This window comes from Rousettus aegyptiacus, unplaced genomic scaffold, assembly GCF_014176215.1.
Source record: "Rousettus aegyptiacus isolate mRouAeg1 unplaced genomic scaffold, mRouAeg1.p scaffold_m13_p_6, whole genome shotgun sequence".
Lineage (NCBI taxonomy): Eukaryota > Metazoa > Chordata > Mammalia > Chiroptera > Pteropodidae > Rousettus > Rousettus aegyptiacus.
Window position 1 is genome coordinate 102,894,186 of NW_023416309.1, and position 26,173 is coordinate 102,920,358.

The window sequence follows — 26,173 nt, forward strand, 5'->3', positions numbered from 1 at the left end:
ATCTAACCCTCAGGCACTTTTTCAGTAGAACTACAGCACTATTTATCCAATTCTGGATTACTTGTTGTTGTTTTTAGCTATTTCCGAAGAAAATTCCAGGATACCAACCCAGGAATATTGTGGAATCCCTATGCTATGGATTATGGAAAAAGGAGATTTAGGTCAAGCATGTGCACACCTCTGATCTCAAGCACCACTGCCTTTGCTAATGCCGCCCGGAGTGCAATAATGACAGAAAAGGATATATTTAAATTTCTTGAAGCGCTCAGGAGTAAGTCATTTGTCCTTTCCCTACAGTTGTAAAGGATTTATTTGTATATTACTCGTCAGAAATAAATACTAGAGGCCAAGTGCTGTAAGAGCAGGACCACGGCCTATGCCAAGTCTAGTCTCTGTCACTCAGATATCATTTGAAAGCAAATGTATATGTTATCTGAATTCTTAGACACCTAGATGAAGCTGAGAGTCTGGAAGGTGGGGGATGGGCAGAAGAGAGTGAAGAAAGAGGGTCGTGGCACTGAGGAGAAGAATAGAGCAAAACAGGCACCACTGTAGGTCTTTTCTGTGAATTTCTTCTTACATTATTTGCGATGCTATTTTTTTATCTTTTTAGGATGCAATCCTCCTTCAGATAACCCATATTCAAAAATACCTATCTTTCCATTGTTTCCTAATGTGGATGGGGTGGTGATGGGAAAGCCATTCAAAGACATACAGAAATTGGAAATGCTGAGGAGAAAGGAGCCTCTAAATTTCTTTGAGGACTATTTCTTCCAAAAAAGAGACTGGAAAACACAGGTGAGATTTAGATTATGTCGCATCAGTTAATTTAAATATTTAGGTGGTTAAGTTCTAACTTAGAACTAATAATATGCTTTTTAATGACAAATATTTTCAATCATTATATTTCAAACCAGATTCCATTGACATATTCCTAAATTAAAGCCCAGGTATAAATATTTGATTTAATTTCAACAAATAGTTAATCTTACTGAAAAATACAATCCCAAATACAATCCTAAACTTGGGGTTGGGAGTAGGGAATATAGGACTTAAAAATAACAACAACAACAACAACAAAGCCCTGATCCTTCCTCTGACTGCTCTCTCATCAGGTCAGGGACCAGAAGCTGTATTTTGGTCTCCTTCAACTGGTTCTAGGTTGTAGTCGGGCCAGTTGCCCTGGGATGAGAGGACGAGGTCCACAGTCCAGGGGAGCAATGTTGTGATGGAGAGGCCATTCTGTCCTTGGACTAGAACCCCATTTATAGTCCCAGATGTACCTTCTGGGCCTGCTTCGAGGTCTGTTGCCTCTAATCTATTTGCCCCCCTCCCAAGGTACTCTTTATCATCATGAGTTTTAAGGTCTCAGGCCCTAGTTTCCAGATATCTCTCAGGAAGCTCTGGCCTTACCCCAGGTTTGTCACAGTCCTCCCAGCCTGAGAAACAAGATCAAGATTCTGTGGGGAATGTCTGGGTTCCAGAGGTCCATGTGTTATTCACATCACTAGGAAATCCCTAAATGTCCCTCTAGGGTTTAAGAGTTCCAGATGCTGAAGAAGAGAGAAAAAATGGGGAATTGCTAACCAATGGGCATAAAGTCTCAATTATGCAGGTGAATAAGTCCTAGAGATCTGCTATACAACATTGTGTATATAGTTAACAATGCTGTACTGTACACTAAAAAAGTTGTTAAGAGTGTAGATATCCTATTAAGAGTTCTTACCACAATAAAATTTAAAAAAAATTAAAAGGGTAGTTATCACAATCATAAATGATTACAAGTTAAGACTTTGTCTTTATCTCTCCAGATGAAGTCAAACCCACATGCAAATGTCACTGACAAAACGGAAATAGAGGATAGTTATTCCTTTTTAAATTTATTTCCCAACATTGAACCCTCCACCTGGGATGCTTACCTGTTTTTTTGTCAATCTCTCCAACTAAAATGTAAGGATTTTGATATTTAGATATATGTTCTTTAAGGGAGAAACACCTAAAATATGGCACAGAAAGCTTAAAGGTAAAGAGAAAAAGATGTATTAGGCAAATACAGATCAAAATAAGCTGGAATCGATATATTAGTATGGGAAAAGCAAAATCTAAGGAAAACTAAAAATAAAGATGCTATTTAAAGATTTTTAAAACTCATCGGGAAGATATAACTATTCTGAACCTGTGGGCAACTAGCAAATTAACAGATAAGGTGATAATTAACAAATGAACAAAATTACAAGAATTAACTTGAGACCTTTTTAAGGTATTATGCATGCCTTAATATGTCTCATTTTTACACATGTAAGGATAATTGCTAAATAAATAGGCAAATCCAGAATCACAGTGGGTGATTTTTATCATGCATCTCCGGAAACTAATAAAGCAGACAAAAAAAAAAAAAGGAAATCAACTCCTCTTACAAAAAACTTAACTGTTAAGGAAGAGAAATGTGGAATTATAGCTTGATGTAGAATCAGAATCTAGAAAAAAATGTTTCAGGATGGGCAACTTGAGCACACTTGTAGCCAGGAGGAAGGACCCTTAGAGCTGTGGTTCTCAATCATGGCTGCATACTAGGATCATCACAGGAGTGCTTTTAAAAACAACCTCACGCCTAGGCCACAACCATATCCAATTAAATCAGGTCTTTAAGAATGGGGCCCAGGCCTCAGTATTTTTGAAGTGCCAACATGCCAAAGCTGGAAACCACTCTGCTTAAGGAAAAGAGAAACTGAATAGGAAAAGAGCAGTACTGACTACATAATTTGTAGGGCCCAGTGCAAAATGAAAATGTAGGCCACTTGCCCAGAAATAATTAGGTACATAAAGACAGCAACAGAGGAATATTAAACCAAATTCAGGGCCCTTCTAAGTTCATGGTCCTGTGTAATTGCATTGGTCACACACCCATGAAGTTGGCCCTGGAAAGAGGAAAATTGAAGGCATAAGGACCAGGAAGCAAATAAATAAAGATACAGGGAGATACTTTGGCTTTGAAAATTAAGAAAAACACATATAAGAGGAAAGGAGCTAAAAATCAGTTAAAGGGTAGAGAAATCCTAAAGTAAAAAGAAGAGTTAAAGGAATTCATATTACATAACCTTCAAATGACAAGATCATTAGCTGAAGGCATTGGAAGGTCTGGTTTTCAAGCAGTCACTATGATGACTGTAAGAGAGTTAACAGTGAATGAAGAAAAGTAATGTCATTATGTATGGTGTCCAATGGGTACTAGACTTATTAACGGGGCTATAACTTTATAAGGCATATAAATGTCTACTCACTACATTGTACACCTGAAACTAATATAACATTGTGTATCAAGTGTAATTGAAAATATTTTTTAAATATTTTTTAAAAAGTAATGTCAAATGATACTGAGGACCTGGATGAAATTAGGTAATAAACATTTTGAAAGAAAGCAATCATCATATTTACACAATTTCCATCAGCATTGTTCAGCAGCCCAGAAACAGGGAAAACAGATGGCTGGTTCCCATGAGAAGTCTGGAAGTACTATAGGTTTTACTCTGGAGGGCACACTCATTTTCAGTGCTTTGCGATGATTTTGGAAGCTTGGGTGAGGAGGGATTTGGCTCCTCTCTACCATCCATCTCCATTCCACACATAAACCATCCTCCAGTCTATACTTCTAAGTAGGCTTCATCATTATGAAAGAGAATTGGCTAACTGCCCATTTACACATGAGACAATACCAGGTGCCCCCAAACAACTGACAAGTAGATTAGTAATAACCTTATAAATAATATACAAATGCTTTCACAATATGATATACTTCTGTTTATTGTCTTTGTTGTATAATTCAAACTAAAATGTATCACTCGTCTTTCTTAAATATGCATAAAGGCAGCAAATATAAAGCCTATCTACCCTGCCTCATCCTATCCACCTGAAATCCTCGCCATTGACCAAATACTCAAGAAAAAGCAAAACTGGACAGTGACTGAAGCAGCCACTATCAAACCGCACGTGAGTACTCACTGTCGAAGGCCTTCCCAGAGAGCACTGAAAATAATATTTCCTATTTCAGTGGTACAACCATAACACCAAGGGTTTTTTCCCTTGCTCTCTGTCTTTAAAATAAGACAAAATCATTTTTACCCATTGTAATGACGTTTCTTGCTGTATAAGCAAATAGACTCAAATGTTAACTATAATAATTCATCCTGCTAATCACCTACAGAGAGCCATACCCAGCATTATTTCTGAGACATTCATTTGTTTCATGCTGGAAATAGCAACTAGTTAAGGTACTAAACTGACAGTCACAGTGAGGGGTACACTCAGGCAATCATGATGAGTGAAAGCATCTTTATTATACCAGCCAAAAAATTAATAATAATAATGGTTTAAGTGAGCTTCCTAGGTGCCAGGCACTGTGCTCTACAAGTGCTCTACAAGTACTAATTCATTGATCATCGGACTTATCACAACAATCCCTGGAAATAGGCACTGTTATCATTCCTTATCATTTTACAGATATGCATAGAGAGGTTAAGTGACTTGCCCAAAGGCACACAGCTAGGAAGTAACAGAGCCAGAATTATAAACATGGGCAGTATGCCTCCAGAATCCACACTTTTAACTAAAATTCTATGCTGCCTGTCTACCTTTGTGTCCTGACTTCTTAGCAACTTTTGTACTTAACAGATTGGGGTGTATTTATTTTATGTCACCTCCCTTCTGCATTTGACACTAACGATCACGTTCTCGTCGACATTTGATACCTCCTTGGCCTTTACAATATTGCATCTTCAATTCTCTTTGTAGCTCTATGTTCTTTCCTCTCTCTTCTCTTTCCTGAATGTTCATTCCTTCAGTCTTGATATTTTCTAGTTTTGTAGTCTCATCCTACTGTTCTTCTCATATACACTCATACACTCATTTGTTCAGTAAATATTTATCCAGTGTTAACAAAAGTTCTAGGATTAGGAGATACCACAGAGAAAAAATACAATTCCTACCCTCAGTGAGTTTAGTAAGGGTTGAAGACATGGAGAAGGAAATGAGCAGTAGTTATAAGTGGGGCTACAGGTGGTCAGTGCCGCATGACACAAGAATGCTAAGGAATGGGCTCCCATCTTCCATTTCATCAAGGCGTATCTTCACATTGGATTAAATGGAGACTACTTATATCCTGAGGCTTCCAGCCTAGCGCACCAGCTGTCCCCAAGGGCTAAGAAGCTGTATCTCAGTTGATACCACTATCTACCCAGTCACTGAAACTAGAAGGCCAGAGGCCATCCTAAACTTACACATTTTCTTCACTCCTTACATCTACCAATCACCAAATCTGGCTACTCTCATTCTCCTAAAGACTCTTCATATCTGTCCTCTTCGTTCCATTCTATCACTACTGCCTTAACTGAGGCTTTCTTTGGGTCTAGCCTGGACAACAACTGCCAACCTTGTATCCTTACCTTGTAGCTGTCCCATCCACCCATCCTACACACAGCTGCTAATGATCTAACATGAAGACCTAATTATGTCATTGTCCTGCTTAAGAATGCTTCCTTCTCAATGACGACAGGATTTTTCAACTGTATTTTCTGTTCCATGCAACTGAGCGATTTATCTCTCTTCTGTCATTAACAGTGGCTCACTTATACCATGATTTCCACTGAGGAAAAGGCTCTCCCCAGCCTCACTGAGACCAAGTCTAAGGGCCTGATTACAGCAGACAATGCTTTGTCTCCCTTGCTTTCATCATTTCCCCCCATTTTTAACTTGACACTTTAGCAATATCAAAGTGCTGTACACCCCCACCACCACCACCACCAACTCCAGGATATTTATTGACTTTGAGCCTGTGCTTATGCTGTACCCTCCCCCTGGAACACCTTCCCATCACCATGCACTCCCTCAATTTTACCAAATCCTTGAGGACCTACTCAGCTCAGCATCATCTTCTTCCCTTCCTTAGGCTGGACTAAGAGCCATCCTTGGCATTCCTATTATATCCAGAGCTGATCTCTATCCCACATTTCCTCTTTGTTTTAGTCCATTGTGTTTTTATAATCTCGTTATTCCAAAGTAATATATTTTCATTGTTAATCAACTCCTAACTCACATGTCCTCAAGAGTCACTACCCAATGTATAAACTTGGTTATTTTCAAGTAACCTGGGAACATAACTCTTGGGGTGTCTAGAATTGTAGTCCACAAATCGAAGACATTTTAAGGTAATTACTGTAAACTTCTGCTCTTTCACTGCAGGTGAAGAGAGCTACAGATACCTATAACTTAGGAATTGCCCTTGAGCACCGGAAAGAAATGCTAAACCTCTGGCGGAAGATCCGAGGGGATTTGATTGGAATAGATACTAAAAATGAGTCATTTTATGACACCTTTTCTACTTATACATGGTCCTGGAATGTATGCCAAGAATTACTTTCTCCAAAGGAATTAAGGTTATATGATGCCTACATGCATAGAAATTCCTTTCACAATCCTTCATTCTCTTCCTCTTCGGATATCAGTGAGTGTGAAATAGAGACAAGAAGAAAAAGACAGCGAAATGGTTTCAAAGGATTTCAACAATGAAATTTCTACATTTTCTAAGCAGCTCGTTGCAAACTACTTTTTCACAGATATCGAAATTATGGTTTCCTCCTTTTGTCTAGTACATTCTTAGCAACTAGAAATATTGACATCTTTTGAATTCTGACCAGTAAAAAAGTTTAAGTCGTAATCCGGTTTCCTTGTTCTTACCAGTAGAGGCCATTCTGTTATTTCCCTAGCAACCAGCTGTACTCTGCTGCCCCCACCTGGCTCAAAACTGCCTGGGCAGAAGAAACGCTGAAAGCAGGCACTTATCAGACGCAGGGCTGCCCTTTTGAGCTCCTACAGGCCCTCCCAGCAATAAGCATCTGGGTCGATGTGACTGTGAGTGGCATTAGATTTTTTATTATTTGTGAAAGTGGCCAAAGGCAGCGAATAACAATTACCTTCAGTTTCAAGGAATGATACCATCCCTCAGGGAATCTTGATTTAATTTGGGTGTTCTAAGGCTCCTTAGCCACACATCTTCAGACTATTCTCTTGCAATACTCTTAAAAATAGCTGATCTCATCCGTTACACTTGTTGTTGTAGTTCTTTAACACATTTAATAAAGAATCACATGTATAACTATATTATAATTTTGGGGGTTATAATTGTTTTAGTGTGGAAAAATATACATAAAACTTACTATTTTAATTGTTTAAGAACATATCACTCACTACATTTTTTTCTTTTTAGAAAAAGGAAATGACATGTCCCATATTGATGGGGAGAGTGGCTTATTATGTAAAATTATAACATTCCAGGAAAAAAGTCATGAAGATAGTGAAGGTTCCCAAAACTGTTGAAGGAAACAGTCTTGAAGTAATTTTGTGTTACATTGACTATTCTAAACCCTCTGAATATATTCGCCACTTCTAATATTATGATGTTAGGGAAAAGAACTAACTTTATAAATAAGTGACCATGTTTTCTGACCAAAAAACAAGATTTATGGTTTGACAAGAGATTTTTTTTGTTGTTGGTGGAGGGAAAGATGGCTGCTAGTGTAACAGGCAATCTAAGAGATATAATTTGGATGCCAAAATATTAGAATTCCTAGAGTATTCTCTTGGATCATTGTGGTAATAAAACAGAATATTTTTATGTAGATCTGTTCTGGAAATCTAGGAGAGTAATAAAAATGTACAGTAATAAATTCTTTCTAATAAATTGTCACAAAATTAGTAACAGTATAAATTGGCATCTCTCTGATGGAATACCATATAGAAACAGATATGCAGCCATTCATTCACCAATTGTTTATTGAGTTGCATACTGTGTGCTGAACCCTGTTCTAAGATCTAGATATACAACGGTGAACAAACAGATAAAATGCCCTGACCTCACAGAGCTTAGTAATGGAGCTAATTATAACCATTGACTCAGCACTTCCACTTCTAGAAATTATTCCAAAAAAAAAAATCATGAATGTACAAAATGATTTCGTTATAAGGATGTTTATCATGCTGAATTTTTAAGAGACTTAAAATAGCCTAAATGTCCAATAAATCAAGATACAGCTATACAAAAAAGTCATTAAAATGACGTGAAATATTTCAAACAAAAGAATGATATTCACAAGCTATTAAGTTTTAAAGCAGGCTACAGCTGCTAAGAGGTATTAGAGAACTTTATGGATTAATTCTAAAACTTTAAGTATGATCATGGTTGCACAAACACAGATTTTTATGAAAACTCATCGAACTGTATACTTACAGTGGATGAACTGTGTGTAAATTATACCTCAGTGAAGCTGTAAAAGGGAGGGCACAAAGCAGTTTGTTCGGAAAATAACTTAAAAGTTATTTCTATGAATAAATTAGAAAAAGCACCGAAAGGATATAAACCAAAGTTTAATGGGTTAAATTAAGATTAGGATGGGGTATTTTCTTTTGTCTTACCTATATCTTCTAAATGTTCTACAATAAACACTTATTTTCCAATGAAAAAAAAAACAGAAAAACTTTTAAAATTAACGTTGTTAAACCAGCTTATTCAATTGTCTAGGGCTGCTACAAATGCTGTCCAGATTCTGTGAAACCTTAAGGAGAGCAAATTAGGACACCAGGGTGCCTTCCTTAGCCCTTCAGTTCCAGAGCACAAGCTTACACCAACCAGAATTTCCAATGATTGGAACTGAAAGAAAAGCAATTAACTACCCCTGTCCCAGGTTGACACCTAACGCAATAATAATCCAGACTGAGAGTTCTTAACCTTTTACTTGCTTTGAACCCATGCCACCCAGTGAGCTAGAAGAGTTCTCACTACTCACCAGCAGAGGGACCCTTAGCTCCTCTGAACCGCAGTGCGGCTGAAGTCCGCTGTAAAATCTGGTAATACAGAGGACCCACAGTCACGTCTTCCAAATTTCTTCCGAAAAATTATTTTAGGTGCTTTAAAAAATGAAGAAAAGTGAGTTGTACAGGTCAACCAAAGTAATTATGTCAAAGTTACTTTTAGGATGCTTTAGCACAGTTCATAAATAAGGTCCAAGTTGTTTGACATTTTACATGACTCTCTTGCAACTGTGTAAGTAACTTCAAGTGAAGATAGAGCGTGCTCTTTACAAGAAAATAGCAGTGGGACTATTGATTGGGAGCACTAACAGCTTTTGGTGTGGGAAGGAAAAAAAAAAACCTGTAAATGAGAGAACAAGATGCTAACAATAAATATAAATCAACCATCATTCTGCAAGCAGCTGGCCTTGATAAAAGTTAAAATCCTCATATTATTTGGAAAGGTGGTTTTGTTCAAATATTTCAAAAGATCATGACAATGGCAAAAGTATTTTGTCATCAAGTAAAGTACAAGTTCTTCGCTCTTTTTGATTCGCTCATGTATTATTCTTTGTGAGTAGAGAATATTTGGGGGTTGCTCGCGTTTCTTAGGAAGGGTATAGAATCTCATTACTCCCCTTAGTTTTGCATACAGAAAGAATCTGCAGTAGAGTAAATTAACACTGGTTATCAGTGTGCTAAGTCTAGTATTGCACTATTCAAATACTTAATTAACCCTTTTCTTCTCTTCTTCCAAATAGTAGTCATCACCCTTCTGGAAGTCTTCTCAACCAACCTTACTTTATGTTAAAAGTATACTTAGTTCTAGATTATTGTAAGAATCATTGTAATAATTATTGAAATTATAAATGTAAAACTGAAATGTATTAATATAACAAACTGTGTGTGTGTTACAATTTTGACTGTGCAAAGGAGTTCAGGTATGAATAATTTTAAAAAGTAAATGGTTATAAACTTTTTTAAAACTTAGCCTTTGTTATCCCATTTGATCTGATGGGTAAACTATGTCCTTGTAATTCATTTCGTATCCTCACCCCAGAAAAAGTGTGGATATACACAGATATATAGACATACACATACATGTATGTCTATATATATCATAAAATGTATATTACATAGCTTTCCCCACTATGAAAAGCTAACTAAAGAAACTGGAAAATTGCCCTATTTCTTCACTCTGCGTGCTATCTTCCTTAATTCTTCTAGCCTTCGGCTCTACAGTGGAGCTAGGTATCCTTAATTTTTAAAGAGACTCAAGAGTTTTCCCGTTTTTACACAGGAAAACACTATTGAAAGAAGGTTCAAATGGAAGGTCTCCCACTTTCTCACCGGCGTGCATGCCCACCAGTGAGTGCCTCCTCAGGGAGAAGTGACTCCGGGGCGAAATTCCGCCGACGTGTTCCCCTTCCCCAGAGACCCCTTCTCAGCTCAGGACCCGCCCCACCCGACGGCGCCCCACACTGACACTGGTAGCCTGCGCCGCCCCGCCTCCGTCTTTTCCCGCCCAGACCCAGCGCCTTCCGGAGGGGGCGTGGTCCCGCAGGAAGTTCTCGCGTTATGGAAAGGTTGACATTTCCGGCTCCGGTATCATGGCCGGCTCCTACCCTGAAGGCGTGCCCACTGTGGCCGGCGGGAAGAGGCAGCAGTTCGGGACCCGGTTCCTGAGCGATCCGGCGCGCATCTTCCACCACAATGCCTGGTAACCGCCCTTCCCCTTGCGCGGCCTGCGGCTCGCCCTCTGTCCTGTCGCCCCGGAGCGCGCCGAGAAGCCCCTGACCGCCGACTACTCGAGGCGCTCGGCCCCGCGGGAGAGGTGCTCCTAGGCCAGCGACTCACCCTGCCCAGAGCTGGAACGTAAAGCCCCTAAGCGTCGCGTTTGATTTTCCCAGGGACAATGTGGAGTGGTCGGAAGAGCAAGCCGCGGCAGCGGAGAGGAAAGTCAGGGAGAACAGTACCCAGCGGGTGTGCCAGGAGAAGCAAGGTGCGCCCGGGGTGCGGGGGCGGAGCGGCTTTCAATGGTACCCACCGCCAGTGTGCTACCGGACGCGCTCTCCCAGAGGCCACAGAACCGAGACCGCCAAGACCCTGTGTTACTGGACTAATAGCGAGCTTGAGGGTAGAACGGAGGCGGAGGGAATGTGCAAGGATGGAAAAGGGCTACACCGTAAAATCTTGGTAGGGCATAGAGGGTTTTTATGTTTGGGTTGGTAATATTTTCTAGTTTTTAGTTATGTTAACTAGACCTACATTAATTTGGCTGTCCTGTAAGAACCGCCACACGATTGGTTTAGAGGATGAACTTTCTATTTCTACATGATAGCACTTTGCCTGAGGAACTGTTGCCATTGACGCTAATCCAAGTGTTAAGATTCTAAATGTTGGGGGAGGAGACTAGTGATTGGTGAATTGTGTGTCTTGTCCTTATTTAATGGCTGCAAGGATTTAGGGCTTCTCCCAAAGAAAGGTGGATGAAGTGGAATGAAGATAAATATAAAAAGAGGACGCTTCTGGAGAGGTGGATGATTTCACTGTAAAATATCTTTGGTTACTTAAAGTAGAACTGGTTGAGCCTATGTCCTGAGAGACGATTGAAGGTAGGACTAGAAATTAGAAAATAGTACTCACTGAAAGAGTTCTGTGCAACAATTAGATTTCAGTTGCAAAATATTACCTTTCAGAGTTTGGCAGATACTCAATCAAAGCAAGTTAAAGTTGAAAGGGATTTTGAAAATCATGTAGTCCAATATCCTCTTTTTACAGTTAAAGAAACTTGGACCACAGGACATTAAGTGCCTTGCCCAGAGGTAAGCAGTTAGTAGCAGTGGTAAAACAAAACTCCAATTTCTTAGTTTTTTATTTCTTTGCTACACTAGTCAAGGTCCTGTATTAGCAAAGAGCAGAAACCTAAAATCTAGGACTACCTTGATCACTTTAAATGAGAGATTTTTTTTAAACAGTCCATACTTCTTTAGTATCTCCTATCCTATCATGAAAACTCTTAACATTAGAATTTTCTCATAGTTAAGAGTCATCCAAAGATTTGGGAGAAAAATTGATAGGTCTAGAAATTGGACTCCATGGAAGAACAAGATATAGAGGGAATTCAAGTATGATAGGTGGTAGGACTAAGGGATCTTAAGCTCTCAGGCTATGGCTCTACTTAGTATAAAATGGCATTCAGCAAAGCAGGAAGATAATTTACATTAGATATAAATAAAATATTGAGAGGTGGTTCTTAAATTTTTTTTAAATATTTTCAGTTGATTATGACATCAATGCCCACAAATACTGGAATGACTTCTACAAAATCCATGAAAATGGGTTTTTCAAGGACAGACATTGGCTTTTTACCGAATTCCCAGAGCTGGCACCTAGCCAAAACCAAAACGACATGAAGGATTTGCTCTCAGAAAACAAAGGAAGTGAAATGCCTGAATGTAGAAGAGAGCACAGACCTGGTTTAATAATAGAACAGCACCAGTGTTATTCAGACAGCCTTGGACATAAAACACAGACCCTTCCTGTGGAAGAGAATGTAACTCAGAAACTCAATCACTTGGAAATCTGTGCTGATGAGTTTCCTGGATCCTCAGCTACCTATCGAATACTCGAGGTAACCTTTTGTTGTCCTGGTAGTGGGGTTAGTGAAGTTGTTATATTGGGAATCCTCTCCATTTTTGAACCAATGAAATGCCTTAAATGTATACCAAGATATCTAGCAGTCATGGCAAATTTAGATCACCTGAGGTGCTGGGAACACATTGCATCCAAAAGTTGTAGGTCGTGCTATACCTGTCATCTGGAAAAGGAGTCATAAGACAACTTCTGATACTTCTCTTCTAATGAAATTATAAAATAGAGAGTTCATTGGGATGGTGCCTGCTTCTCAGATGTGGGAGAATTCTTATCTTTCAATTTTGAATGGTGATGTAGAGGCAAGGCTAGAGATGTCTGGGTGCATACTGTAATGTAAATTCACAAGTGGTGGCTACACACTCCACTGGGAGTTGATTCGTCTAGGGATTGAGTCCTACGGTATGACTTTATACTAATCCCTTATCCCCTTTCCCAAGCAGAACATGACTTTTGCCTTTCTCTGCCTCAAAGTTTTTATGAGAACTAATTGAAATAGTGTTTGTAAAGTGGCTTAAGAATGCTGTCTGACACATAGTAAGCCCTTAGCAAATGGTCACTTTTTATTATTATCACACCCAGCATTGTATTTAGGGCAATGTAACCATGGCTGTCTTTCATGAATTTTTCAGCCCAATCTATTAGAAATGTTCTTCCATGATATAGTGGATTTCAGTAAGAAAGTATTTCATCCACAGGATCATTTGCTAGAATTCAAAAATTAAAAGCAACCCATGCCCTTTTTTCCAGACCAGCTCCCTTCTGTTAATGAAAGCCCATGCTCTTGTCTTTTATGGCTACCTCTTTAAGGGTTCTTGAGGTCAAGGTCAGGAAATGTCATGGGTATTGTTTAGCTCTGATCACTACCATCTTCCCTAAGATAATTAAGCAAGATTATATATTACTGATTCTTTATCTAGCTTCAAGGAATTCTTTGGAAAGTTCTGTGATTAATAGTTCATTTCTGTCTACAGGTTGGTTGTGGTGTGGGAAACACAGTCTTTCCAATTTTGCAAACTAACAAGTAAGTTTGTTATAAAGTTTATGGAACAGCAAAGAAGGGAACAATGGGGGGTTATTGATCAAAAGTCTAACTTGATCAATGTAACAGTAGTTATTGGAGATTTAGATTTCTGCATTATCTGTTTATAGATTGTTTTGATTTGATTTATAAGTTGCCTTTGTTGTCAGGGAAATTAGATTTAAAACTTGTTACATCGTTAATATATGGTGCTTTGCTATTTTAACTCTGCTACACAGGAAAGAGAATAGACATAATCCAGTTAGTAATGTAATTCTTCTGCTCTTTTCTCTGCCCATTTCAGTGACCCAAGACTCTTTGTTTACTGTTGTGATTTTTCTTCCACAGCTATAGAACTGGTCCAGGTAAGTGCAACAAGTAGCTTCCTTCAGTGATTTTCACTGATTGAAGGGTAAGGATCTCCTAAAAAATCAAGGTCTCTAGCTATTTCCTTATTGTAATATAGCCTGAAAGCAAAAGATTTGCTGAAACAGCCTGGAGTAGAGGAAAGGGCCAAACATGAATATGGACTGTGCCAGCTGTGGAACTTTGGGCAGGTCTCTTGACCTCTCCAAACTTATTTTTTAAGGATTGAAATGAATTGGTTATTTCACTCTGGGTTTTTTGAGTTAGAAGTCACAGAAACATCTAGACAAACTCAAACAATAAAGTTTCTATCGCAATACCTCCCTCAAGTTCATGGTGTCTTCTTATCTCTCATTGCCCAGTATTCATTTGCCTTTTCTATTTGTTTTCTCTTTGTAGACTAGCTTTGTGTAGTAGGTTTTTCCTGGTTTTGAACATGACGCAGACATACTTGCCCCTCCTGGTTCCTTACAAGTCCACCTTGTTCAGTTCTCAGAACCGTACCAGAATGACTGTGTCCCTACTGCAGAGTGCTCAGAAAGAATCTGGTTGACCCAGCCCAGCTGATAATCTATATGTTCTTTCTGAATTAGCTGTGGCCATTGAAGAGCAAAATCACATTTTTGGAGAAAAGAGATGTGGAAAACACAGTTACCCTAAAATGTGTCTGTTATTAAGTTAATTTTCCACATTTAGAGAAATAGGTTTTCCTGGAGAATTTTGTGATCTGTGTAATATGCCACAGTTAGATTGGGAGTTGTTTTAAATCTTGCTTTTTTGATATGTTTGTCTTTCTTTATGAGGTTTTTATTTTCCATCTTGATCACTTACCTTCCTGATTATTTTCCAGTCCTCACATCTAAGTCTCTACATCAGAATAAAGAATGAAAGGAGGACGTGATTCCATAGCGTAGCAGTTTGCACGTCTGCTTTACACACAAAAGGCCCTGGGTTCGCACTCCAGTGGGGCCACGGTCCATGGTCTACGGCCATGCCACCCTGAATAAGCCCGATGTCTGATCTCAGAAGCTAAGCAGGGTTGGGCCTGGTTAGTACTTGGATGGGAGACCACCTAGAAAGACCAGGTGCTATAGGCATAAATAATAATAATAATAAAAATTTTTAAAAAGAATGAAAGAGGAATTGGGAATATTTCATTTTAAAAGCACCAGTTAGATTCCATAGGCTCTTCACTAGAGTTGTTCATAATTCTTAGCTTTTGAGTAAGGATGCGAGTAAGGATGTGTGCCTTAGTGAAGTAATTGCAGTTAACACTTAAAGCAAAGTTAGCTTTCCTTGAAGCCTTGTGAACATTTTCTAACACGTGTTTCTCTTCTAACCACCTGTAGACAAATTCAGCATATGATCCTTCTCGGTGTTACGCTTTTGTTCACGATTTGTGTGATGAAGATAAGAGCTACCCAGTTCCCAGGAATAGTCTCGATGTCATCATCCTCATATTTGTTCTTTCTGCAGTTGTTCCAGACAAGTAAGTTTGAGGTCCTTTAACCTGGATATTAGGGTTGGGCCCTAAATGGAAAGGATATTCTGATAGACAGGAGGAAGCCACACCATCCAAGGTAATATAAGCGTCCCAACCATTTTCCTAAATTCATCTTGAAGTCTAACTTCTGTTTCAGCCTCTAAACCTCTTCCCATTGACCGCAGTGGTCAGTTCTTTTCATTTTTATGGTTTAATATCCCCCAAAGAATGGGGGAGCAGTCTTTAATGGACGTGTGGAGAAATTCTCTATTGAGAAGCTCTTAGCACGCTGTTTTAGAACCGTGGGAGCCACCACTCTTAGGTAACATCTCATTACTGGCCTTTTTAAAAGCTTTAAATGAGCTCGGTTTATTAACAGCACAAAATTTACAGTGAAGCTTAGCTCAGGTGTTCTCTGATCCTTAAGTTCTGTGAAAAACTGAAGTACAGTAGAATTCCATAAAATCAAGTTTAGGTAAAAGGAAATTCAGTTGCTATGCCCTAAAAATACTATTAAAGCCACACAGCCTTCAACAACCTGTTGTCCTGGTAAAATACTGTCTCAAGGAAGCAGCGTTGGTTGGAGACCCAGGAGAGCGATTGATCTAGCCCATGTTTCCTCTAGAGTAGCATCGAGTCATCTGACCTGATGGAGATATTGTGAGGGTGCCATAAAGGCAGATGGAGGGCAGCACAAAGGGCCCAGCATGCTTCTTGGCATTAATAACTGCAGAAGTTTGAATGCTTCAGACTTTTTAAAACTGACATAGACTGAAACAAAACATTAACATTAATCGATTACTTGATAGGTAAATAGACTTTCAAGTGGAGGGGGTTTTTTGTGAGCTTGTAGCGTTTACACTTCTGAATTTAGTAAAGCCGAAACCTGCACTAAATCTCAATATGGAAAGTGCGGAAAGAAATGTGAAGCGCTCTGCCCATAGTTACTCATTTGCATACTGTCACCATGTAAATTATGTGTTCTTAAGGCTCAGTCTTTAGTTAACAAATGGAAAGATCAAGTCTCTGCACTCAAACAGTGGGCCTAGTGGGGCAGGCAGATGAGTCAGCCAGCAGTCCCACACCTGGTGGGACATTGGAGCATGGGGCAGAGGTAGCTTCCCCATGAGGTGATCCCAGGAAGAATAGAAAGTGAGCCAGGCAGAGGGTATGTCACTTCCCCCACGGTGGAGCCCTAAGGCGGAAGCAGGTTATCCTCGGGCATCTTTATACCAAAGGCAGTGGATTGAAGCCACAGTTGTGAGCAGGCAGCAGAAGGTACACAAGTTTGGATGTGTGCTTCCAATCTAACCAAGCAAGGGCAGAGGATCTAAGATTTCAGGACTAGAAAGTCTGTGGGCTTTTCAGAATATGTGACAAGGAAAAGGAACCCTGTCCTTAAAGAAACCCGATCTTCATTTTCTGTTGCCCCACAGGATGCAGAAGGCTATCAACAGGCTGAGCAGGCTTCTGAAGCCTGGAGGGATGATGCTTCTGCGAGATTATGGCCGCTACGACATGGCTCAGCTTCGGTTTAAAAAGGGTATTTGCTCCTATAATCAAAGAAATAGTTTTTCCATCAGAAAAAAACAAAGTGGAACAAAATAGAGACTAGAATTACAGCTCCATAGATAAAGCCACTTGATACATGACCAGGGTGGTCTGTTTTTGAAGACTTATATAATCTAGGTGTTAGGGAGGTCTTTTTAACTAAGACAGCTACTTTTAGAAGAGCTATTTTTACAAAAAGACATTTGACTACATAAGTAATTTTGAAAGTGGTATGGCAAAAGATGCCATTAAAAAGTTAAAAGACAAATATTTTCAGTGCATAGAATAGGTAAAAAACTTAATATCTATGCTCTTCAAGGGGCCGTTAGCAAATTGATAAGGAAAAGATCAGCGACCCACCCAAAACACAGGGAAGGGATATTTTAGAGCTGATTCACAGAAGATCATACTCAAATGACCAAAAACAAAACTTTAAGAAAATAAAAATAACAATGAGATCCAGTTCCTAAACCTATTGCTGGCCAATTCAAAGAAAGTGATATGCTCCTCCATTACTGGTAGAAATATGAATCATTATGGCCTTATTTAAAGCACCTTGTATTATCTATTCAACCCAGCAGTCCTGGAAATTCTTCAAGAACCAATCTATAATATATCATAAGCAAAATCTTGGAAACAAAGTGAATACCTCTGGATAGGGGACCGTTGGTGCCCACCATGTGAGCCAGCCCACCATACCGCTGGCTCAGGAGTGGAGGGTGCTGCCATTGCATTACCAAGGGAGGAAAACTGCACATGAGAATTTTAAACTTGATCTCACACGTAATGACAGCTGGGGAGAAATACACAAGGAATCAAAAGTAGAGCAAGTGGATTTTATTGACTTTCGAAAGGTGAAGGATTTCACGCCAGGTTAAATTGGCATAAAGTCAGGGGCATAGCAGAAGGGTAAGAGTGTCCAGGATAAAACTGTGTGTTATCATTTATGAATGTGTGTGTAGACACCTGGAGAGACCTTAAGTTTCCTTTCCTTAAACTCAACTATACCACTTGATTTCTATTTTTCTCTCTCTCTTTTTTTTTTTTTTTTTTTTTGCAGTATTTAATCAGGGAAGGGGGGGAAACACCCATCTGTCTCAGCATCACACAGAACTCTAAAACAGACCTGAGAACCTAGCACTGTGGTTTGAATATTCCCTTTGGGCTGCTCTTGTCCAAAGCACCATTCCTTTGTAGGAGAGAAATTGAAGATTCCTGCCAAGTACCCAATATGACCAAGAAAATTCCATTCTCTGCCCAAGAAGTTATTTGTTCTGTGATGTACATTTGATTGACAGTAAAGTTCAAAGAAGTGCTTCAGAGTTTTTCTAATTTTTACCACATCACTCTACAGGTCAGTGTCTGTCTGAAAATTTCTATGTGAGAGGTGATGGCACCAGAGTTTACTTCTTCACACAAGGTACGAAAATACTCATCTTTGCTTATTATGCTAACACTCCCAGGTTGCCATATTAAATGCTCATTAGTGTACTTTCAGGAGTAAAATCATCTGACCCTCCTTCCTTTGCAGCCTTTCCCTGCCCTTCCCCATCCCTCACAGCCAGCCTGAACCCTCACTGTTCTCCAGATGGGCTCAGCTTATTCGCACTTCAGTTCTCATCCTTGCTCTCCTTTATGCTTTTCCTCTCTGTCACTTTGTCCACAACAGGAAACCAGCCTGGTTTGCCAGAGTCCAACTGTTTTACCCTCTGAGCTGGGTTACGTCTTAGGTGCATCCAAATTAAGGTGAACTTAGTATTCACTGGGGTCCAGGTGTCCCCCAGAACTGCTCTACTTTGCTCCTTGACCGACTGTGGGTTTCCTCCTCCACCATTACCTTAAGAACACTCCATTCCTGGGCCCTTTGTCAGGTCATAGACTTTTTTGAGCCTTTGGTTAAAGTGATGGAACCTCTCCCCTTTAAAGAAAAAAAAAAAAAGGGCTTTGATATACATATATGTAGATTTTTTTACATGTAATGTTAAGGTGTCCACAGAGCCTTTTGTGAAAATTTCTCCCCATTAACTGACGCCTAGGGAAGCTCTTCCTCTGGATTCCAGACTGCCCTTCCCAGATGGTTTGGCTCCTCCTACCTAAATGTGAACTTGCTATTACCAAGCTACTACTGCATTTATAACTAAACAGCCCCACTGAAGCCATTTAAAAAGTACAAATAATGACAGTGATCTCAAGGAGCTCCATTTAACATAAGAAGTGGTAAACACTGCTTTTTCTTCAGGGGAAAACATATAAACATCTCCTTTCCAAACTAGATGAACTGGACACACTTTTCACTACTGCTGGACTGGAAAAGGTTCAGAACCTGGTGGACCGCCGATTGCAAGTCAACCGAGGGAAACAGCTGACAATGTACCGTGTTTGGATTCAGTGCAAATATCGCAAACCTCTTCTGTCCGACACTGGCTCCTGACATGGTGGGAGCTCATTGGGACATTTTAAAATGAACACCCGCAAATGGCATCTTATTAATGTCATATAGCTCAAGGATTCAAACAAACTTGAGCCTTGAACCTAGGAAAAACTACTTTTTATCGAGATTCTAACAATTGTGCTTCATATTTATGAAGCCCTTTACTGTATACTTTTTCGCAAGTTTTTTCTTACTTTGAGATCTCAAAGACTTGCCATTTTGTGAGTTATCTTAACTGAAACATTCATGGGAATTAGGAATTTAAAAGACAACAGGAATTTATTACCATATGAAAGTATTAAATATGATAAAGTATCATTTGACTCTAAGTTTTATTGTATTATTTGAGAGTTCAAATACCTAGTTCCATGATATTTTAAGTACTTTACCCCCTCTGAGTAACCTGTGTCTAAAAATGAAAAGGATCTTCACTTTTAAGATTGTCTTATTTTTTTATTGTGCCCTTAAGTGTTTGACACAAAAGGAATTGGGAGTACCTTATTTTAGCCACATCACCGAATGTTACTTTTTTTGTTCTGCTTGTTTTCATGTACCACTTTTACATGGTTCTTTCTTGGTGATCCATAAGTTGTGATACATGCTTAATTTTACCAAATAAAGAATTTCAATTCTCCATTCCTACATTTTGGATTTTCAACTTTAAACTTTGATACTTTTATAATTGTTTTATTATTTTAGTTATATATGTGAAAATGTGAAGACACAAGCAATTTTTAAAATAATTCCAAACTTAAATATATAGTACCAGGAGTATTACAAAAATAGTTTTTTTTAATTGATTCCTTTTTAAGAGTAAGTTGCAAAGTAATGACCCAGCACTCCTACATACTTTAATGTTTAATTCCTGTTTTAGGACATTCTCCTATATCAAGTCCATCAGAAGTAGAAATTTACATGGAAACACTGGCGTCTACAGATAACCAAATTTTCCCAATGATCCCAATATGTCCTTTATTCCTACGCCCCCCTCACCCCACTTCCCCCCGCCCCCCCCCCCAAAAAAAAATTCTTTTTGCTGCATTTAGTAGTCTTATCTCAGCCTCCTGTAATCTGGAACAATCCTTTAGGCTTGTTTTCATGACCTCGATATTTGAAGGTTACAGACTGTTTTGCAAACTTCCTCAAATTTAGTTTGTTGATGTTTCCTCATGATTTGGTTCAAGTTCTACCTTTTTGGCAGGGATATCAGAAGTGATGCTGTGCTTCTCCCATTGCTTCCTGTTGGAATATAAGCTTTTGAATTAACCCAGTATTGGTGATATTAACCTTGATCACATGATCGAGGTGGTGTTTCCTGCAATTCTCCACTGGGAAGTTATTAGTAAGTATTTTGTAGATTAGTGCTTTAAGACTGTATAAATATCTCATTCCTCATCAAACTTTACCCCTTGGTTTTAACATCTAATTGCTGTTTCTTGACTGAATTAATACTGTGATGGTGGCCACATAGTATTTTCTAGCCTCATCACTCTTATTTCTTGGTTGGCATTCCCTTTTCCAACAATCCCAACTCCCATGATCCTTATATTGGGCCAATCCCCTCATTTATTATATAACCATTCTTGTGCCACCACCCACACATGGATGCCCTTCTCACCCCTCTTGGGATCTGACACCCTACTGCAAGTCCCTCTTGCTACCACTCCCTCAGAAAGACACCCTTCTCACCCTGCCCTGGGTCTAGTACCCCCATGAGGCCACCACCACCCCTACCCCCTATAATAATGTCTACCTTGCTCGGCTTCAGCTAATGAGTTTTAAAAGGTGGGAGGAAAGGAGCTCCCATCTTTTCCATTTGTACCGAATTTATTTAAAAGGAGAAGAATGAATCACTAGAAAGGTATTTCATTTATCTTTTGAAATTAACATATATTAACTCGAATGATCTACTATAGACCTTCCTTTGGCATCTGGAACATTTCAAAGCATCTTCCTTAGCCTCTGACTTGGGCCCCGGACTTACATAAAAAAAGATGAGCCGTTTCCTGCCCCTGCTCCTTTTTCTTCTCTGCCACCTGCTAAGCTCTAACCTACACTTTGCAATGGGTCTGCTACCTGCCTTCATGTAAGTTTATACTCTTGGGCTCCAATTGGAAAATTAGGGCTTTGGAACCTTAGTAGGAAAAGGAAAATCTAATAAACTAAGACATCCTACTTCCCTTTAATTGATTCCTCTCTTTACTTAAAGACATTACTCCAGTAATAGTGGGAGTTCTATCTGTGGCTTAAAAGAGGAGCTGAAGACAAACAGCTTCTTTCACTCTGTTCACAAAGGCCTGTTCTTTGGTTTGTGGCTGCAGCTGCTATTTTCAGAGTGTGGCTGCATCGATGCGTTACAGATTGTATGTTTCTTGATTCGGTGTGCAGGTTGTGATTTGAGAGGGGGAAGAAGTGCCGATGGAGAATTTCACAGGTAAAAACACTGAAATTGGTACATCACTTTATTTCAATGAATTTCTGGGTTTAAGATTGGACATTGTCCCTTGACTATTGGCGGTGGACCACACTGTATGACCAAGTTACAGGACAAATAGCTGTCATCAGATTCCTTGCTTCAGGGGAAGACCCTGAGACACAGTAGCCAGAGCTTTGTCCAAAAGCTCAAGCTTGGCATCTTCACCCTGATGTGAACCCCAAATTGCATTCATTCCCTGCTACCCTTCATTTGAGTTTGGGTTTCTCCATTAGAACTTAAAAATCCTAAGAAGGAGCCATACTTTGAACATTAATCAGCAATAGAGAAATCCCTCCAAGGGCATGAGCAGGACTAAAGAAAGCCCCGACGTACCCTGCTCTTGGTAAGCGCCCCACACTCTCCTCAATTTTGCTTCCCTTTATTCAATATTTATTAGGTGATCAAGCCTGATCACTAAACGATTCACTAAACAATGAGTCCTTGGGGGAACAGCGTATTCTCAGCACAGCACAGTAGCACAGCACCTGACCCATGGTCGAGGCACAATGAATGAGGACTGAATGACTAAATAGCTTCTTCCTACTGTGCCTAGCATTCTCACACCTCCTGAGATGCCCACTGACACAGTTTGTAACCTCAAGACCACAGTGTACAGGACTACAATATCAAGTATCAGCAGCTCGAGCTGGCTTGAATAAGAAAACAGAATATAGGAGACGGACTTGTGGACCCCCCAGGGCAGAAATGTAGAGAGCCTCAGAAGAGTCCTGGGAGATGTCTACTCACCACTGCTTCCTCTGGCTCTCGCCCTCCTCTGCTCCTCAGTCTCCTTGGAGGAGGTGACCATAACCTACCCCCAGAGGCTTGCTGTCTCAGTCATAGGTGTGCTGTGTGTGCTGCGTGTGCACACTTAGTTGTGATGTGAGCAATTCCTAGAATGGGTTATAGGCCAGGCAGAGTCTCCAAAAGGCATCCACAGAACACTTCCCTCTTCCCGAATACAAACGTTAAATTACCACCATTATTTACTTATCCTTTAAATTTACTTACATTCTTAAATTTATTTTTAAAGGAACCTATATCACTGCTACAAATGTAAAATAGTATAACTTGTCACGAATGGAAGGTATTTTTAAAAATAAATACAATGAAAACAAAAGAATATGATATGCTAAGTTCTAGGTGGATCCCTTTGGTGTCCAAAGGCTCTGAGCTGTTGGCCTGGAAACAGCAATAAACAGCCGAGTCACAATCCTCTTGGAAGTCATGTTTGGATGGGGAGATCTCAACAACAAACCCATAAAACATGCAGCAGGAGGACATGTGCCAGGAAGAACTGAGCAGGGTAGGGATCCTAGAGAGATGGCAGAGAAAAGGAAAGGACCTTCTGGGATGGGCTGGACAGGGAAGGTCTCCTGAAGGAGGTGACATCCTTCATGGGACGTCTAGGGGGAAGAGCCTTCGGGGCAGAAGAAACAATCACTGCAGAGGCCTAAGGATCAGGGTAGACCCACACTCCACACCACAGTGTGGGGAACACTGTCATAACTTACGGGGCCATTAGTCACTCTTGTAATACACATACCTGCCTTCAGCATATTTTAATGAGTGCTAATCAGTGCACTGTGTATCAAAAATGCGTAAGAATGGTCACCTGTTTCCTATTGAAACAGGCCCAGCCAGGATCTGAATTCTCCGTTCATTTAGGGACTATGAAAACTATGAAGCCAGCCCAACTCACAAGAGTCTGGTGTATAAAACCAGGATTATTGGCCTGTGAATGGCACCAAGAGAGGTATCCGTCAAAGCCATGGCTGTCCCAAGGTCCCCCGCCTGCACCAACCAAACAACTGTTGAGCAACACTAACACTGTTAGTAACACTAATAGCCATTTGTTTAGACCTTAATAATCTTTAAAAAGTTTTTCATATTTAATTCACACAGCACCTCTGCGAGGTATAATTATCTCCATTTTACAGATGAGGAAATCTGAAGTTCAGGGAGGGTAAGTGGTTTACCAAGGTCAGACACTAGTGTTAATCGTAAGGTAATTAGTTTAAGGAGGGGTGATTTGATAGAAATGATATTTGACATAATATGGGGGTATAAATATTCTTGGCTCCAACCAGCTCTGCTGCCCAGAAAACGTTGCACTTGCTCGGAGGTTACCCCTGCTGCCTGGCTTGTCAGAGAGGGAGGAGGTGAGAAGACGCTGGCTCCTGCCCATCCCCACCCCACCCCCAAACCTCCCAAGGAAAAAGAAAACGCTTCAACTATCAGAAGTGTAACAACTATCAAAAGTTCATGAAATCAGCTACATAAATTGTGCTGGTTTTGCAACATTGTACAAATTGCAACATTCAAAATAGATTTTAATTCACCACCTGTACCCTGTGGTGGGGACCCACCTGTGAGACTCAGCTGGGGTGAAGAGAGAACCTGGATTCTGCCACCTCATCTTCCTAAAAGTCTCCACCAGGCCCAAGGCCGACATCACAGTCTGTGCCCTGTTCATTTGCAGTGCCAGGATCTCACAAGGGCCCACGCTAGGTTTGATGCTCTGCTATTGCTATCTTGAAATTCTTGATTTTTTAAGAAGGAGCCCCGCAATTGTGTAGCCAGTCTTGCTGTTGCTGCTTTCTTGCCCCTTCCTCCTTTCTCCTTCCTTAGAAAAGAGTGTCTTCTCTTGACTTATTTTTCCCTTCCCACCTGCTCAGCTGACCCTTGACTGTCCTGGGTTGGGCCCTCTCACCCAGGACGGGACCCTCAGCCCACGTTTGGCTCGTCTTGCCTTTCAAAGCCCCTCTCCACTCTCCCATCAGGCAGGCTTTTCAGACACCCCAAGCCTAGACCTCTTAGGACTTGCTGCTCCTACCAGGCCCTATGTGTACCCGCATTTTCTCGTGACTGGTACCTTCTTATCATGCAAGTCTCCAGCCCCACTCCCGGAGTTCTTCCCAGCTGACACCCTTGACCAGTGTCTCTACTCTCCCTCAGAACCTTCTCCATGCCCTGAGGCATTCTATATTATGCAGCTTTATCTTCCTCATGATACATAGCACTATTGTTTATTATTTGCTTCCTGCCCCTAGATTATACGCCCACTTTGTTTACTCTGTGCACAGATGTATCCTCAGTACTTTTTAATGGTGTCTGGCACATAGTAGGTACTCAATAAATATTTACTGGGTGGTTGAGTACATAGACTGTCACCCAGGAGCTGGGTCCGTAGAGAGCATCAGGCATCAAAGTGAGGAAAGCCAAGTTCTGTCATCTAACCCAGCAAGAAATAGTGGGGCCAAAGCTGAAATTCCAAGCCTGTCAGCTCAGGGTCTGTGGACAGAAGGTGACCCCTAAATGTTTCTCTGGAGCCAGGCATACCTGGGAAAGAGTAGGGAGTGAGAGCCAGCAAAGGAGCATGGCCACCCCGCTCCCTTGGAGAAGGCCCTATCACTATGGTTGAAAGGTACAGAAACAATTACAGGGAAGTCTGCTGGCTTAGACCCCATGGTACACAGAGACTGCAAAAGAGTGGATGAGCTGGTCCACTTTGGATCTTTAAATGCCATCAGTACTCAGATAATTCCCAAATCTATGTCACGAGCTAAGGATTTCACTTAAGCCTTGAACTAGTTTATCTAAATACCTCCTGGACACCTCTCTCTCCTGGAAGGCCCTTGGGCACCTCAAACTCAATCTATTTAAAGCAACTCATAAGAGCACAGATTGGGGTTGAAATTCTGGAGTCACCATTTCATTTGTTTGTTCTCTGTGTCATCTTGGCCCAGTTACTAAATTCCTCTGATTCTTGGTTTCCTTAACTATAAATCGGGTATAAACAATAATAGTAATTCGGCAACCCTAGTGGTCTCCATAATTCAATCCTAACTCCTTACAGTGAATAGCGTCAAATGCTAACCTCTCTGGGCTCCTCTGTATTTACGAGATTTGTTTGTGTAAGACACACTTTGTTTTATGTTGTATATTAAAATCGTAGCAGAAGTCTATGGTCATGCTACCCTGAACAAGCTCGATCCCATCTGATCTCAGAAGCGAAGCAGGGTTTGGCCTGGTTAGTACTTGGATAGAAGACGACCTAGGAAGACCAGGTGCTATAGGCATAAAAATTAAATAAATAAATAAGAGATTGTAAACTGACAAGGTCCTCGCAATCTGTGAGGTCAACCAAGGGTCGCCTCGCCTAAAAAATAATTTAAAAATTAAAAAAAAAAAAAGATTGTAACAGAAAGCACTAACCTAAAGTCTCAAAGAGTGATGAAGAGGAGGGTAAGACCTTTGGACTTTCAAGGTCAGCATCTCCACTAGGCACGGGGCCTGGTCTCTATTAGGGTGCAGTGCCTGGGGCCCAAAATATCTTTAGTGTCCCTTTAA

The 26,173-nt window shown here is 40.3% G+C and overlaps 2 protein-coding genes, 1 long non-coding RNA gene and 2 pseudogenes across 9 annotated transcripts in view; 4 read left to right on the forward strand and 1 right to left on the reverse strand.

Annotated features, from left to right (window-relative positions):
- EFCAB3 (EF-hand calcium binding domain 3) overlaps positions 1-6,780 on the forward strand; it is a 112,770-nt gene extending 105,990 nt beyond the window's left edge. Inside the window, exons 46-49 of the mRNA XM_016128035.2 lie at positions 78-271; positions 614-798; positions 3,865-3,987; positions 6,235-6,780. Coding sequence (XP_015983521.2) covers positions 78-271; positions 614-798; positions 3,865-3,987; positions 6,235-6,561 — 829 coding nt within the window. The 3' untranslated portion in view covers positions 6,562-6,780. The remainder of the gene's footprint in view (positions 1-77; positions 272-613; positions 799-3,864; positions 3,988-6,234) is intronic.
- LOC107501713 overlaps positions 1-10,302 on the reverse strand; it is a 44,903-nt gene extending 34,601 nt beyond the window's left edge. For all 5 annotated transcript variants that reach the window (XR_004951354.1, XR_001594856.2, XR_004951352.1 and 2 more), the window contains exons 1-2: positions 10,189-10,302; positions 8,835-8,955 (exon numbers count right to left, since the gene is read on the reverse strand). This is a non-coding gene — a long non-coding RNA (uncharacterized LOC107501713). The remainder of the gene's footprint in view (positions 1-8,834; positions 8,956-10,188) is intronic.
- Positions 10,303-10,425: 123 nt separating this feature from the next.
- On the forward strand, positions 10,426-19,986 carry METTL2A (methyltransferase like 2A). 3 transcript variants are annotated; one of them, XM_016128154.2, is made up of 9 exons: positions 10,426-10,558; positions 10,749-10,840; positions 12,120-12,472; positions 13,467-13,516; positions 13,818-13,878; positions 15,229-15,368; positions 16,799-16,905; positions 18,268-18,333; positions 19,187-19,986. In XM_016128154.2, exons 1-9 carry the CDS (start codon positions 10,449-10,451, stop codon positions 19,342-19,344), a joined length of 1,137 nt encoding a protein of 378 aa, XP_015983640.1. In that variant the 5' UTR covers positions 10,426-10,448; the 3' UTR covers positions 19,345-19,986. The 3 variants fall into 3 exon arrangements, with proteins under 3 accessions (XP_015983640.1, XP_015983649.1, XP_015983655.1); XM_016128163.2 differs by having other exon boundaries at positions 19,153-19,327; XM_016128169.2 differs by lacking the exon at positions 10,749-10,840 and having other exon boundaries at positions 10,446-10,558.
- LOC118604861 lies at positions 14,861-14,976 on the forward strand (annotated as a pseudogene).
- A 5,797-nt stretch (positions 19,987-25,783) lies between the features above and the next one.
- On the forward strand, positions 25,784-25,902 carry LOC118604725 (annotated as a pseudogene).
- The last annotated feature ends 271 nt before the right edge of the window (positions 25,903-26,173 follow it).